The 16,005-nt window shown below is 44.2% G+C and overlaps 1 protein-coding gene across 1 annotated transcript in view; it reads right to left on the bottom strand.

Annotated features, from left to right (window-relative positions):
• Positions 1–16,005, bottom strand: part of LOC147894679 (callose synthase 9-like) — a 433,662-nt gene that overhangs the window by 75,032 nt on the left and 342,625 nt on the right. The window contains exons 33-36 of the mRNA XM_087384939.1: positions 12,461–12,576; positions 12,263–12,346; positions 12,034–12,146; positions 11,895–11,947 (exon numbers count right to left, since the gene is read on the bottom strand). Of these exons, the coding sequence (XP_087241065.1) occupies positions 11,895–11,947; positions 12,034–12,146; positions 12,263–12,346; positions 12,461–12,576 (366 nt within the window). The remainder of the gene's footprint in view (positions 1–11,894; positions 11,948–12,033; positions 12,147–12,262; positions 12,347–12,460; positions 12,577–16,005) is intronic.

The raw sequence follows: 16,005 nt of genomic DNA, 5'->3' as shown, positions 1-16,005 counted from the left end.
GATCCATGTGTCAGACAGAGATGTCAAATTTACTGGTCATTTTTGGACCGCGGTATTTGAGATACTAAGGACTGAGTTGGGAATGAGTAGTGGGGATCATCCAGAAACGGATGGTCAGACAGAAAGAATCAACCAAATTTTAGAGGATATGCTTAGAGCATATGTGTCATTGAGGCAACATACATGGGACAAGTGGTTGCCATTGTTAGAGTTTGCCTACAATGATAGGAAACATTCCTCTACAGGGTTTAGTCCGTTTGAACTAAGCTATGGTTTTAGGCCAGCGAATCCAACTATAATTGGAGTACCTTAGAAAGAGCCTAGTGCCACGAACTTTGTGGTTCAGATGCGGGAGATGCTAGCACTTGCGAGAGCTAACATCCGCGAAGCTATGGATAGAGCTAAGGCGTATGCGGATGAAAACCGATCCGCTAGAGAATTTAAGGAAGGAGAAAAAGTTTTTCTCATAGTTCCTTCGCACTCTAAGTCTTTGACTGAAGAAGAGTGTGCTACGTTATCACCTCGATATTGTGGGCCATGGTTAATTCTAAAAAGAATAGGCAAGGTAGCCTATAATTAGAATTACCACAGGGGTATAAGGTGCACCCAGTGTTTCATGTTTCTCGTTTAAAGAAAATTTTGCATATTGGTGACTCACTAATCGAAGGTGTGGTTTTGTTTCAGGAGATAGAGGATAATGCAACACGCAAACCAACAAGAATCGAGGAACAATGCAAGTGCACAATCGGAAGATACCCACGGTGTTGGTTACATGTCATGGTCTACCTCTATCGGAAGCTACTTGGGAATCCGTATACCAACTACGGAGATTTCATCATCGAGGACGCGGATGCTTGAAGAGGGAAGAAATGTTATCCGTTCTTAGATTTCATCATCGAGGACGCGGATGCTTGAAGAGGGAAGGAATGTTATGCTCTAGCCGAGATAGCATGACCTCGAAAAGATCGGTGGGCATTTTCCCTTAGATGACCGACCTTTGTAATATTTTATGTGCGTAAATAAAATGGTCAAGGGAAGTAACTGCCAAGGTCCTAGGTGAGGGTGTATTGGCATCGACTAGGTGGTTCTGAGTGCTCAGGCCTAGGTGCACCTAAATGTGTAATAATGCCAAGGGGCAAATTTTTTAATTGTGCCCCAAGAGAGGGGTAAATGGTGTACCAAGCTAAAGGTCTAAAATGATGACATGTGGCAGAGGGAACCATCTAGGGAATTGTGGGCTTGTGGATAGGCATGAAGGAAGCATGCAAGTGAAAACATCATTTCCATTATGTTTTGTAGTATGGAATTTGGTTGCGAGCGTTTGCTACTCTAAATGCTTGTATTTTGAAGCTCTTCAATTTTTTCTAGCCTTGTAAGAGAGTAGACACTGCCCATTCTGGGTTAGACCCTCTCATGGCTACCATCTTGAATATGGATAAGTTCAATGGTAAAGGCTTTCACACATGGTAGATGAAGGTTAAGTTTGCATTGATGAGGGAAAACCTCTGGGGGCTTGTCAAACAGGCTTCAACTTCTTCTTCAACAGCCTCTAATGCTGGAGAATCCTCAGCTCCGACCATGCCCGGCAAGAGATCCTGCTAGAGAGGAGAAATCCTATGGCATCATTGCTCTTGCCTTAGGAGATGACTATATTCATCACATCTCTGACTTAGAGTCTCCTTCAGAAGCTTGGCAGAAGCTTGACATTATTTTTGGTGCTAGCTCTCACATCTCAATATTGTCACTTAAATTTTTTTTCTTTGAATTGAAGATGGTTAGTGGCACTCCTTTGGCTGCCCATGTCAATCATATGCGGAGTCTCATGACTCAACTTGCTTCTATCAACTCTCCAATCACTACAGATGATGCAATGGCAGTGTTGCTCAAAAGTATGGGAACTCCAGAGAGGCAATGACACAGCATACCAGAGAGGAAATGACACAGCCTATGCCATAAAATTTCAAAAGGGCAAGTTTTCACCTTGCAAACATTGTCGGAAGACTAATCACCTCTCAAAAGATTGCTTCAAGATCAATCCATGCAAACATTGTGGCAAAAACAATTACCATGAAAAGTATTATAGGGCCAAAAAGGAAGAAGCTACAAAGTCAGAAACTGCCAATCTACTTTCATTTGATGAGTCTCCACATGATGAAGACTATGCTTTTTAGGCACTTTGTTTATCATCACTTGGTCAAATATTGAGGTTCTCTGCCTGGAGTAGTACTCCAAAAAGAATATGTAAATCACCTCTAGTCACCATATGATGGGATATCTCAAGGTGTATGCCTCAGGCACACCTTGGTTTCTATGTGTGAGTGCTAGAGGCACAGTTAGGTGCCCACAAGCACAGTTAGGTGGTGGAGAGCCACATATGATGATTGAGAGAATCTAGGAGCAGATTGAGGAGATGATTGCGGAGCTCTGAAGTCATCAGTGATGTCAGTAAGCATGTATGAGGTGCCTACTTAAGGACCTCACTCTTCTTCATTCTATAATGCAAGTATTCTGAGTTTGTGTCCACTCTTTGCTTTCCTTTCAGCTTACCAACATGGTATCAGAGCCCTTTGATCCCCCTTGAGCCCATTTCTGCCACATCATCTTCTTCTTCTTCATCTTCTTCTTCACCATCTCTTCCTTTTCTCCCCAAAGTTTGCTTAAGCTTGTTCTCCTCCGGTTCTCAACCATTTCCCACGCCCTTCCTGCTGGAGATCCACCTTAAAGGGGCGAACCCCTGGCTGAGAGGAATTGAAGAAAACCGCGCTCGTTTTGTCGCCATTACACGAATTCCGTCAACTTTTTCTTCCGCGTTTTCTCTCAGCACACTTCATCTTCCTCTAATTCCTTTCAGGGGTAGATTCTCCATGCCTTGGGCTATCCTGTGCTGAAATCTGAGCAGCAATGGCTGCATATTCAAGGAGAAATCCGTGAAAAACCAGTCGACTTTGAAGGGGCAATCTATGGAGTTCTGATGCGTTTTTTCGCCTCTTCCTCCCAGAGGACCTTCTGTGGTATAACAGCTCTCTTTTGCCTTAAAAACCCCCTTTTCCTTTGCTCTGAAGAGTAAGCTACAAGCCCTCCAAGTTCAGCCTTTTAATTTTGACAGTTTTGACAAGCTTTTTGAAGATGATGCTACGTAAGATGCTATTCTAGCATTTCTGGTTTTTTGAAACTTTCAATAACATCAGTACAAGTGTGGCTTCAGTTTTGCTTTGAATTGCTAGACCTGGTTTTGATTGGAAAGTATTCGTTTTAGCCACCTCTTTGAAGCATGTAAGAAGAAACATCATTGATTGAATATTGGTCACTAGTCTTTGCTACATCAAGTGCTTATATTTTGAAAACCTTTCAGTTATTTTTTGCCTTGTAAGAGAGAAAGACACTGCCCAATATCTGGGTTTGACCCTCTCATGGCTACCCTATTAAATCTAGAGAAGTTCAATGGAAAGGGCTTCCACACATGGCAAATTAAGGTGAAATTTGCATTGATGAGGGAGAACCTCTGGGGACTTGTCAAACCGACTCCAACCGCTTCTTCTACAACCTCCAATGCTGGAGAATCCTCAACTCCGACACGACTGGCAAGGGATCCCGCTAGAGAGGAAAAAGCATATGGTATCATTGCTCTTGCTTTAGGAGATGATTATATTCACCACATCTCTGACTTAGAGTCTCCTTCAGAAGCTTGGCAGAAGCTTGACATGATTTTTGGTGCTAGCTCTCACATCTCTAAATTATCACTTAAAATCTCTTTCTTTGAATTGAAGATGGTTAGTGGTACTACTTTGGCAGCTCATGTCAACTATATGCGGAGTCTTATGACTCAATTAGCTTCTATCAACTCTCCTATTACTCCAGATGATGCTATTGCAGTGTTACTTAAGAGTATGCCTGAAGATTATGATCACATAGTTACCACTTTGAAAAATCTTCCTAATCCTAATCTTGAAGGTATTATCTTTGCTCTCCAAGAAGAAGAAAGGCATATGGAGCTCAGAAAAGGCAATGACACTGTTTATGCTGTAAAAGTCCAAAAGGGCAAGGGACCCTTGCAATCACTGTGGAAAGACAAATCACCTTTCAAAGGACTGCTTCAAAATTAATCCATGCAAGCACTGTGGCAAGAACAACCATAATGAGAAGTTTTGCAGAGCCAAAGCAAAGACAGAAAATGCAAATCTACTTTCAGTTGATGAGCCTCCACAAGATGAGGCATCCTTTGAAGATTATGCATTTTAAATCATCTCTATGTATGCTCCAGATCTCTCTTTTTATGTCAAGGTACTCAGCTTGGATAGTCCTCCAAAATGAATGAAAATAAACTATTGTGTTTTGTGTGTTTTGTAAACACCTCTGGTCACCTTATGATGTAGGCCATGTGTATGTTTTGCTCCATGGTACCTCCTGCAGACATTGTGTGCATGTACATGCAGGGGAGATAACCATTGGAAGGTCTTTTTGTATCCCTTTTGTTTTACCTTACACCCATGGAAACCCTTGCTAGCATGAGAACCTAGCCATAGATTTATCCTTGACCACCATGAGATGGCATGAGAAACTATGAGACTAGATGTATCCTTGACATAGCCTGAGGCATTCCCTTGAGGGGGGGTTTGATGGGATATCTCAAGGTGTATGCCTCAGGCACACCTTGGTTTCTATGTGTGAGTGCTAGAGGCACAGTTAGGTGCCCACAAGCACAGTTAGGTGGTGGAGAGCCACATAGGATGATTGAGAGAATCTAGGAGCAGATTGAGGAGATGATTGTGGAGCTCTGAAGTCATCAGTGATGTCAGTGAGCATGTATGAGGTGCCTACTTAAGGACCTCACTCTTCTTCATTCTATAATGCAAGTATTCTGAGTTTGTGTCCACTCTTTGCTTTCCTTTCAGCTTACCAACACCATATGATGTAGGCCATGTGATATGTGTTTTGACTATCCCATTTCTGTGAACCTCACACCCTTGGGAACCCTTGCTAGCATGAGATCCTAGCCATAGATTTATCCTTGACCACTATGAGATGGCATGAGAAACTATGAGACTAGATGTATCCTTGACACTGCAAGAGGCAATCCCTTGAGGGGGGTTTGTTGGGGTAAGTATGATCAAGGCCTTGCTCTATGGTGCATATGTGCATCTAGGGGAGTCACATGTGTGTTTGTGTATGTTGTAAAGGCACATCAAGTGCTATGATGTGTCTAGTGTGTGACCTAAGTGATGATGTAAGACAAAGGGAATCCCATTGATGTAGGGATTGATTCCCACTGATGTAGGAACTGATTGCCACTATGTAGGGAAGGTATTACCTTCTCCCCCTTTTCTATAAGAGAGAGTCTTCTATCTCACGATCATAATAGAGATTTCATTGTGCTCTCACACCTCTTGCAAGATGCATTTATTCTATCCTACGGGATCCTACAGTTAACCAGGTTCTCTTGACCACTGCCTGGTTTGTGTGTTCTTGCTGGTGCCGGTCTAGGGATTGCATCACTCAGCTCATTAGACTAGTCAGGAATTTTCTATGGAGTGGACTTGATGGCATGGTAGATGTTGCAGCGAGGGTGGCCTGGGAGACCATTATTCTCCCTACATGGGAAGAAGGACTTAATATCATTGACCCGGACTTGCAGTGCAGGGCATTGCTTTGTCAGGTGGTGGTGAGGGGACTGATGCTTGGGCAGGAACCTTGGAAGGATTTCTTTTTTGGATGCATTCAGGCTTGCACACCTACCTTAGGAGATGATTGGGTGGACAGTCCTCGCTGGATTTTTTCTTCCGCCTCTCTCAGGTCTCCTGCCTCTCCTCTCATGACTGCCATCCTCAAAGCTTGGGGGAGCTTCAGAAACACTCTTCGAAGGGTTCTGCCCTCTACCCTTGAAGAGATTGATAGGCAGCCGATCATTTGGAACGATAGTATACTTGATAAGCATGGCAGACCTCTGGGCACTTCCCATTATATGCAGTGGTCTGGATGGGAGAGAGGCCATGCCTACACAATAGGCACTTGGAAGGCTTTTATTAGGCTACCTGAGGATCAGAGACTACAGTCCGTGAGTCACCTCAGAGGGGTAGCACGCAGGATTCAACAGATAGATGCAGCCATCCCGGTGGAATGGACAGTTGAGGTGCCTATTACTTTTACCACTTGGATGGGAGCTTTTTCGAGCACAACGGTTCCTCTATAGGTGATCGCTCTTCGAGGTTTCAGGGAAGATGCACTGGTCTTTGACGTTGGGGATGGAGGTATACTCTCTAGATCCACGGATGATATTCTGTAGAGGTTGCCTTTCAGCTTGTCAAGATTGCTGGTTTTGTGGACCATGGAGCGGGCTTGCAGTGGTACTTAGACCCCGACCCTCTACTCTTGGCCCTGGGATCCTGGAGGTTGTGGTTATATGGAGGTGCACCTGTCAGGTGCTTGCAGTGGGACCTAGGAGAGTGGGAGTGGATAGATCATGGGCACCGAGAGAGGGGGATTCCCTTCTTTCGTTTCACGGCTGGTAATGCCAGGAGATTTCAGCTGAGCAGTAGAGGTTGGATTCCCTCTAGAGCCCCCCATTGGGATAGCTTCTTCATCACCACAAATTTATGCAGGAATTTCTAGAGGAGGCTCTGGAAATCCCTCAGAAATAGAAAGATCACTCTTTTCTTTTGGCTTATTCATGGAGGGATTGCAGTGAACCAGTGGAGATCACGATTTGGGGCTGATCCCACTTGCCCTCGTTGTCATTCTGCAGAGGAGTCAGTGCGACATTGCCTTTGGGACTACAATCAAGCGAGAATTTTTTGGAAAGTAGTTGCTCGGATACTCAACATTTTTCATACTTCCCCTTTCTTCATGACTTGGGGCTCGGTCGCATGGTTATCCCTTACTGGGCCCCAGGTGTTTTATGAGGGTGATCCTTCTTCTTGGGCACTCTTGATCCACCGACAGGAGATAGAGCCATGCTCTCTTCAAGATGTACCACATATTCCTTTCAGAGCTTCACATGTTTCAGTGGACACCTCTTGGCACATTTGGAGAGCCAGATGCACAGAGGCCTTGGATGCACCCAGATACACCCATCACAGGTGTTCACAGATATTTGGAGTGACACGGTTCACACTTTGATAGCCATATGGGCTAGCATGCAGGGCCCTTCACAGGCAGCCTCTTCTAGGAGGACTGTATTTCTTCGAGTTTGGAGGGGTTCTCTCTTTTTCTCGGAGGTTGCTACCGGATTCAGATGGCACTATCAGCCCCAATCCTTTCTTTTTGGCTCTTGAGCTTTTCATGCATTGCATGGTGTATCCCGTATTCCCGTATGAAGCTTGCTCTAACGGTTTTCTTTAATACTTAATAGAAGTCTCTTTTTTGCAAAAAAAAAAATTTGCTGAACCCCTATACGTGTTTACATTTTCAATCTTAAAATTGTGACACTCCTTCATAAATCTACATATATAAATTACATTAGGTTGCTATTTTATAAATCCCCTCATGCACATCAACAGCATGTAAGTTCCCCCATTAAATAATACCCCTCAATGAACTAAACTGCTATGTTACATGTTTATGAGTCACCCCCAGGGTAATTGTTGCTAAACCCAAATGGGGTCATGTTACAATAGTCCTTAACTTTAGATTACTCAATTTCAAGAAATGTGACACATAACCACCCTTTTGAATACTTTCTGCTTCAAGCAATTATTTTAAATTCTTTCTTTGCTTGCTTGATTTTTCAACCACTTCAACTACTTGTCGCTCGCTTGTTTGGGCTTGCTCGCTTTTTCTCGCTCGCTCTATTGACTGCCTCCATTACCAAAAAGCGAGCAACAAAAAGCAAGCGAGCCAAAACAAGCGAGCGATTATTTATAAATTCCCCATTTCAATAGCAAAAAATAATAACTTATTCAAAAGTCAATATGCTTCCTCAGTGCTAGAAGGCTAAATATGCATATAACTTTAAAGCCACTAACACTAATTTCACATCATCCATGAGATAGTTTGTATGTTTAATTTCCAAGTCATTCTTTGTATCAAAGACAAACCCTACTACAACCAAGTTCTCTCTTTCCACTAGAGTAATTGAGATCATCAATGTAACCTTCCATACAAGTGGGGTGTTTCAAAGCTTTCTCGAAACGTCTAGAGGATTGTAAAGTATAATTGGTAAGTCACCTTAAAGGAAGTGCAAGGAGAATTCCATAAATCAATGTAGCCATACCCAGTGATTAGGTGGTCATAGCACTACGACTGCCGTTACATGAGAATGCCTTGATCTTTGATGTTGAGACCAGGGGTAGGCTGTCCTGATTTCCTCATGCTGTCAGGATATTAGGTTATATGGAGCACAACTCAAATTCACAATGATACACGTTGGGGTGGGCATCTCTCCTTCACAACAGTTTGCTCCGGTGTTGGAAAGCATCAGAAGAAAGCTCTTTTTCTGGAGCTCAGCCAAACTTTACTTGGCCTCCAGGGTGGTGGTGGTTAACCAGGTTCTTCTAGCCATAGCATGGTTTGTACGCTCTTGTTGGTGCCACTCCAAGGATTGTATCACTCAGCTTAAGAGGCCTGTACAAAAGTTTTTGTGGAGTGGTCTAGATGGCACAACTGATGTTACAGCCAGGGTGGCTTGGGAGACCTTGATTCTTCCTACAAGAGAAGGGGGTTTGAATATCATCGACCCAGATCTACAGTGCAGAGCTTTACTCTACAAGTTCGTTGTGAGAGGGCTTATGCCAGGGCAAGAGCCTTGGAAGGATTTTTTTATCAGATGCATACAGTCTCGCACGCCCACTTCAGGAGAGGATTGGACACACCGTACTAGATGACTTTTCACCACAACCCACCTCAGGTCTCCCTCTTCCCCTCTTATGGTTGCTATCTTGAAAGAATGGGCCAGCTTCAAGAGCACTCTTCGCAAGATTCCCCCATCCACCCGTGAAGAGATTGAAAGGCAACCTATCATGTGGAATGACAGGATTTTGGATGAGCTTGGCAAACCACTTGGAGATTCTCTTTACATGCACTGGCCAAGATGGGAGAGGAGCCCTGCATCTACAGTGGGAGCATGGAAAGCCTTCAGGAAGCTTCCTGCAGACAGACAGGCCCAGATGGTTCTTAATCTCAGAGGGAGTGCAAGGAGAATCCAACAGATTGATGCAACCTTGCCCTTGCATTGGGTGGACACAGATGACATGCATATTACTTGCTCCACCTGGATGGGAGTATTTTCCAGATTGGGAGTTCCTTTACAGGTGATTGCTTTTCTTGACCCACATGAGGATGCCTTAGTATTTGATGTTTCTTTGGGGGCAAGTTGTCCAGATCCACAGACGATATCTTGTTGGAGGTACCGTTTCAGCCAGTCAGGATAGTGGGCTTCATGGAGCATGGCTCTCTTTCACAATGGTACTTGGATCCTCACCCGCTTCTCCTCGCCCTTGGCTCATGGAGGCTGTGGCTCTATGGAGGTGTCCCAATTAAGTTTTTGCAGTGGGACCTTGGGGAATGGGAATGGATAGATGAAGGGCACCGAGAGAAGGGCATCCCCTTCTTTCGTTACACAGTCAGTAATGCCAGGAAATTCCAGCTCAGCTGTAGGGGTTGGAGGCCCACCAGAGCTCATCATTGGGAGAACTTTCAGATTCGTGCTGACTTGCGAAAATTTATTTGGCAGAGACTCTTGAAATCCCATCAGAATAGAAAAATCACTCTCTTCTTTTGGCTTTCTATTCATGGTGGGATAGCAGTAAACCATTGGAGGTCCAAGTTCGAGCTGACCCTTCTTGCCCTCGCTGCCTTTTTGCTTTGGAGACAATACAGCACTGCCTTTGGGATTGCAGACAGGCGAGAATCATATGGAAGGGGATTGCAAGACTTTTCAGCACTTTTGTTCGCCTACCTTTCTATATGACCTGGGGATCAGTGGCTTGACTTACTCTTTCACGGCCCGAGGTATTTTTTGAGAGACTTGATTCCTCTTGGGCTCTTCACATCCGACGACACCTTGTGGAGTCGTGCTCTCTAGAGGATGTTCCGGCCACTCTTTTCAGGGCTGCTCACTCCTTGGTCGACTCTCCATGGATGATCCTAGCTAGCATTGGAGCATGGCATATTTGGAGAGCCAGATGCACTGAGGCTTTGGAGGGTTCTCAGGTTCACCCTTCTCATATCTTGGCCAGTACTTGAACAGATACGATACACACTCTGATGGCCATTTGGGCAACCATGCAGGGATCATCAGGAGCAACCTCCTCCAGGAGAGTTACTTTTCTCAGAGATTAAAGAGACTCTCCCTTCTTTGCTGAGACTTCTACAGGGTTGAGATGGCATTTTGAGCCTCAGCCTTGGTTTCTTTCTACCTCATTCCTCTGAGGTGTTTGTTATTACATGCTTAGCATTGTGTATTTCCGCACAGAGCTTGCTCTCGTGGGTTTCTTTCTTACTTAATAGAAGTCTCTTTTTTGAAAAAAAAAAAAATTCACAATGATACTTAGACCCAGACTCACTTCTTCTCTCTTTGATCTCATGGAGGATTCGGCTATATGGAGGAGCCCCCATAAGGCTTTTACACTGGGATCCTAGATATTGGCAGTGGATTGATGCAGGGTACCAAGAGAAGAGCATTCTCTTCTTTCATTACATAGTCAATAATGATAGGAGATTTTAGCTCAATTGTAGAGGTTGGAGGCCCTCTAGATCTCTTCATTGGGAGAATTTTCAATTTCTGCTAATTTGCATGAGATTTTTGGGAGGAGACTTTCAAAATCCCTCAGGAATAGAAAAATCACTCTTTTCTTTTGGCTTTCTATTCATGGAGGGATTGCAATAAACCTGTGGAAGACCAGGTTTGGGACATACTCTACTTGTCCTCGATGCCATTCTGTTGTGGAGTCCATTCAGCATTGTCTATGGGATTGCAGACAGGTGAGGATCATTTGGAAGGGGATTGCCAAGATTTTCAGTATGTTTCCTCCATTTCCTTTCTTTATGACTTGGGGCTCAATAGCTTGGCTAGACCTCAGGTCTTTTATGAGAGGCATGAGTCTTCTTGGCCTCTTTCGGTACGACGACGTTAGTTGAGTCGTGCTTTCTGGATGATGTCCCTTTCTCACACTTCAGGCCCAGGCATGCATTCGTGGATTCTTCTAGGGAGATATTGGCAAGTATTTCAGCATGGCATAGATAGAGAGCCAGATGCACAGAGCCTGGATGGACAGCCTGGATGGACACTAGGTCCACCCTTCTCATACTCTAATCATCATTTGGACAGATACTATTCATACGTTGATGGCCATTTGGACGTTCATGAAGGGGCCTCACGAGTAGCTTTTGCCAAAAGGTCTACATACTTAGAGAATGGAGGGGCTCCCCGTGTTTTCTCACAGTCCACTGCAAGGTTGAGATGGCACTTTCTGCCACAGCCTTGGTTTATTTCTTGTTACCTGTGAGGATCTTTTTATTGGCCCCTTCTTGCATAATGGATTTCCTCATTGAGATTTCTCTCACAGCTTTTGTTCATATTTAATAGAAGTCCTTTTCTTGAAAAAAGAGTTGTGTTGATTTGGAAGAGTACCCTGCTGCCACCATTCCCAACATGATCATGCTCCAAAGGCAACCACATTTTGGACCCATTTCTCACTTCTTATAAAACCTGCAAGGGCTAGAAACGTTGTAGATATCACCATGGCATGTTGAAAAGCTATGGTCACTTTCTAAGATTGAATAAATCTTGGTGCCTATAAGGGCTTGACCTTTTTCTGCATCCTCCAAGCTATCTTCCATGTGTTGGAAAAAGGGCAGTCTAGCAGCCGCCACCTACCTATTAGATATGTACGGATTTTGTGAATAATCTATCATATAGGCTCTGATATTCACAAATTCCTAAAGAGGAGAAGGAAAAAGACCTGGATATACTCATGATGTGTAATGTTCCCTCGTCTCAAAATGGAATTGAAACCTGCAATAAGTAAGCTGTCATGAAATTTACCCACATACAAAAGAAAAAACGTAATTGCAGAATTGAATCCTTTGAATACTTCCAACCTGCATAGACATCCTCACTGATGTTTATTGTTTTTGAAGCTTTGCTTATGCCCCCCCTCGTTAGGTGGAAAATCCTATCAAACACGTCTGGATGCCCATAGTGCATTCTAACCCTGCGTTAAAAATATTATTGTTGCTTTAATGAGAATAACACATATTGAAGTGACTAAAAACATATTGCGAGAAATTATCTCAAGTTTAACCTATAGAACACGTGAATAAAGCTCACTTCAATGGACTAGCCATAACACGCTGCCCCAATGTAACAAAGCTTGTCTCCTGGTTAGACATAAATGCAGCCAAGGACGAAACACTGCAAATAAAGCCAGATACTGAGTATAAGTCTAATCTTACAGTAGAATCATCCATGACATGTGTTTGCCATCAGTACAGGAACACACCCTTGCAAAAAAAATCAAACACATACCTTCCTGTGAATACATTCTCACGCACTCCAAGAATGGTTGGAGGGAGTCTTCCATGAGCTCCTTTGAACTCCTCAAGGAGATTACGCATCTTAAGAGCCTCCTCAAAGTAATTATCCTAACAAAACACAATATAAATTACAGAGTCCTCATCAGCTAGGGCAAATGCAAGAGAGACACATTAATCTTTGACATAAAGAGCTATTCCATGAACATACAGGCTGATGCTGTACTTCAGTAACTGAGCTCAGGGTAAACATACAAATCCCAAGGAGAGAAAGTACACAAACTATGACTAAGGTATTGAATCAGATTTTGGTATGATTAGACTATTTTGGAGATATCAGAGCTGAGTGACAAGTGGAGTAGATGGAATAGTTAATGATTTTAGAAGGGCAGAGGATATTTGCTCCTCTTGTGAAATACTGATCAGTATGAGCCATATTTTCAGCCTTATTCTCTCATTTTCGGTTATGAAAAAGCTCATGCTCTCTGTGATAGGTAGTTTGTTGGAAGCACCTATGCTTGCCCACTAGTCACAATGTTATGCCTAGGGGAGGCTTGGTCTTAGTGTTGCTCCCCTCTTTGAGTTGATCACACTTTTTCTCCTCCCTCTCTCTCCTTTCCTTGATCTTGTAGGAATATTATTACAATGGTATGGTAATGTACGTTACTCAACTATAGGTTTGAATTTTTATGGGTTTCCTGTATAACCCAAATCTCTCGTGTATTTTGAGGTTGTTGTTGGCTTAGTGTGGAACACATATATTGCTGGGATTCAACATTTGAGACTGATTTTCATGCATTTTGGACACTTGATACTTTGGCACACATCCCAATGCATTGGTTTTTTTCCAGCTCCCCATCGCTAATTCCCTCAGCTTCCTGTCTCTCCTTGCCTCTCCCTCAGCTCCCTCAGCCCTCCCCTCCCTCTCCCTCAGCCCCTCCCTCCTTCCCCCTACTTTTTGGCCAAGTCAAGTTTGGCTGAGCTCCAGAAAGGGAGCTTTCTTCTGATGCTTTCCAACACCGGAGCAAACTGTTGTGAAGGAGAAATGACCACCCCAACCTGGCAGCCCAAATATATGACGGAGACGCCCCTCTGTACCCAAGTCAAGTGAAGCCAATATCATTACCCCAATCCGGGGTGTTATCCTCGCAAATCCAAAAACCACTGAATTTATGCCAAAAAATGTATGCACCTGCAGCTGTGCAAAACAAATCCAAGGCTGTCCGGAAGGAAGTGCGTGTCCTGAGGGAGGCATCCAAAAAAACAGCCATGTCATCTGCCAACTCACTATCCAAGAGCTCTTCTTCCCGGCGGATAGGAAGCCTCAGCCCATAAATATCAGCTTGAGATCTAATGTAGATACTCATAGCTTCCGCCACAAACAGAAAAAGAAACGGGGCAAGAGGACATCCCTGGCGAACGGATCTGGAAATCTGAAACCTGTCCCCTCTTACCCCCCCAATGAGCAACTGGCTATGGGCTGATCTGTAGAGAGAGGATACTCCTCTAATCCATGCATCTGAAAAACCAAAGAGAGATAGAGTACCCTCTAAAAAATCCCAGTCTACTCTGTTGTAAGCTTTCTCAAAGTCCAAGAGTAGAATGGCCAATCTCTGGCGGCTCTGCATGGCCCATTCTGAGGCCTCCCAAAATGAAAAAATATTATCAAAAATACTTCTGCCATGCATAAACCCTGTTTGCGTGTCATGAATCAAATCTGGAAGAAAAACCTGTAGCCGCAGACTGATGGCTTTCGCCAGAATCTTGTAAAAAGTGCCCAATAGAGTGATGGGTCTCCATTGAGACACAAGATTCCTATTACCTCCCTTTGGGATGAGATGAATGAGACCATCTGTAAGTGAGTCCAGCATCTCACCAGAGTCCCACATGCGCTGCAGGGCTGATGCAATGTGATCACCAATCTGCTCCCAAAAAGTAATTCAAAAGGAGGGGGTAAGTCCATCTGAACCTGGGCACATGCCCTTCTAAGGGCAAGTAATGCAGTCTTGAATTCTGCATTGGTGAAAGGTGCATCAAGAGAAACATACATCTCATCCTTCACCAATACAGGGATACACTACCAAATTACCTCTTTGGCATCACCAATGGCCTGTGTGCCTGGATCTGCAGTAAGAAGGGATGCAAAAAATTCTGAAGCTACACACATGACAGCATCAGGATGTGACTGTAACACCCCGTTTGAGTCAACAAGCTGCGAAACACTATCTCTACTATGTCTAGGCCCATGAGTAGAGAAAAAGTGTTTGTTGACCCTGCCACCCATCTGAATCCAAAAGGATTCCCGTGCATGAAAGGCATATTCTACTCTCTGATCCAACAATGTCTGCAAATGAGCCCTTGCTGCAGCAAGGCGTTCCTGAATCCAAGCATCTGTGGGCCTCTTCTACTCTTCCCTCTGAAGGGACGCTAACTGCTGGCGTATACCAATCTCACATCTGAGAATCTCACATCTCCTAGAATCAGCGACTGTATGATAATAGTCACTAATTCCGGATAAGGCTGCTGCTACCTGAGATGGGTGGACAGCTCCACCTTGTATGTGAGAAACCCAAGTCTGTAAAATATCCTCCGTGAGGCTCTCCTCTGCATAAAAAGCATCCGGAATCCTGACACTGGTAGAGTGTCCTCTCCGATGAGGCTCAAGAATCTGCAACACCACTGGAAAATGATCTGAGGTGGAAACCCCAGTAGAAATGCATACAAATCCTCCTCTGTCAAGTGCCCAATCGTCTACATAAAATCTGTCAATGCGTGCATGAATGGGCATGTGTATTCTCCTGTTCGACCAAGAGTACAAGAGTGACTGTGGCATAATATGAAAGGCATCATCCAACCAAGTGTCCCTGCCACTGAACTGAAAGAGGAAGGCATCCCAGGCTGCCCTCTCCAAATAATGAATTCCACCCTGTCTGCCTCCCTTTTTGTCTGAAGGCAACTCGACCATGTTGAAGTCACCACCAATGATCCAAGAATCTGCAATGGGGGCCCAAGAGAGTAACTCCTTCCAAAAGGAAATCCGCTCCCCTCTGTTGTTGGGAGCATAAAGATTGAGAAGACCAATTTTATGCCCTCCAATCAAAATAATGATCCATTGAGCTCTAGAAGGGGAGATAATACCATGACCAGCAACCAAGGGGAGAATAGAAAGAGAGACCGAAATGCAAGTACCTCCCCTTGTGCCCATAGTAGGCGACCAGAAGGTATGTCCTGAAAGCAGTTTGCCAGACTTAGAGCAATCACTGGCATCCAGCTTGTGTTCCTAGATAAAAAGGATATCAATAGACCTCGAGTGACACCTGGATGAAGCTGGTTCCGAATCAATTGCCTACGACGATGGTGTGGAACTCCGCCTAGGCCTTGTATGTTCCAATTGACTATCCTCTTCGACAGGAGGATGCCGGATGGAAAGGATTACCCGACCTAGTAGAGGAGACCAGCTTCCCCTGGGCCGAAACACTCTTGCTAAGGACATGAAACTCAATAGGTGAAAGGATCCCCACACGTGCTGAAAGGGAGGCC

This window comes from Dipteris shenzhenensis, chromosome 14 (genome assembly GCF_047967505.1).
Source record: "Dipteris shenzhenensis isolate YYH24624 ecotype China chromosome 14, Dip_SZ_1.0, whole genome shotgun sequence".
Lineage (NCBI taxonomy): Eukaryota > Viridiplantae > Streptophyta > Polypodiopsida > Gleicheniales > Dipteridaceae > Dipteris > Dipteris shenzhenensis.
This window is presented reverse-complemented; position numbering and strand designations above follow the sequence as displayed.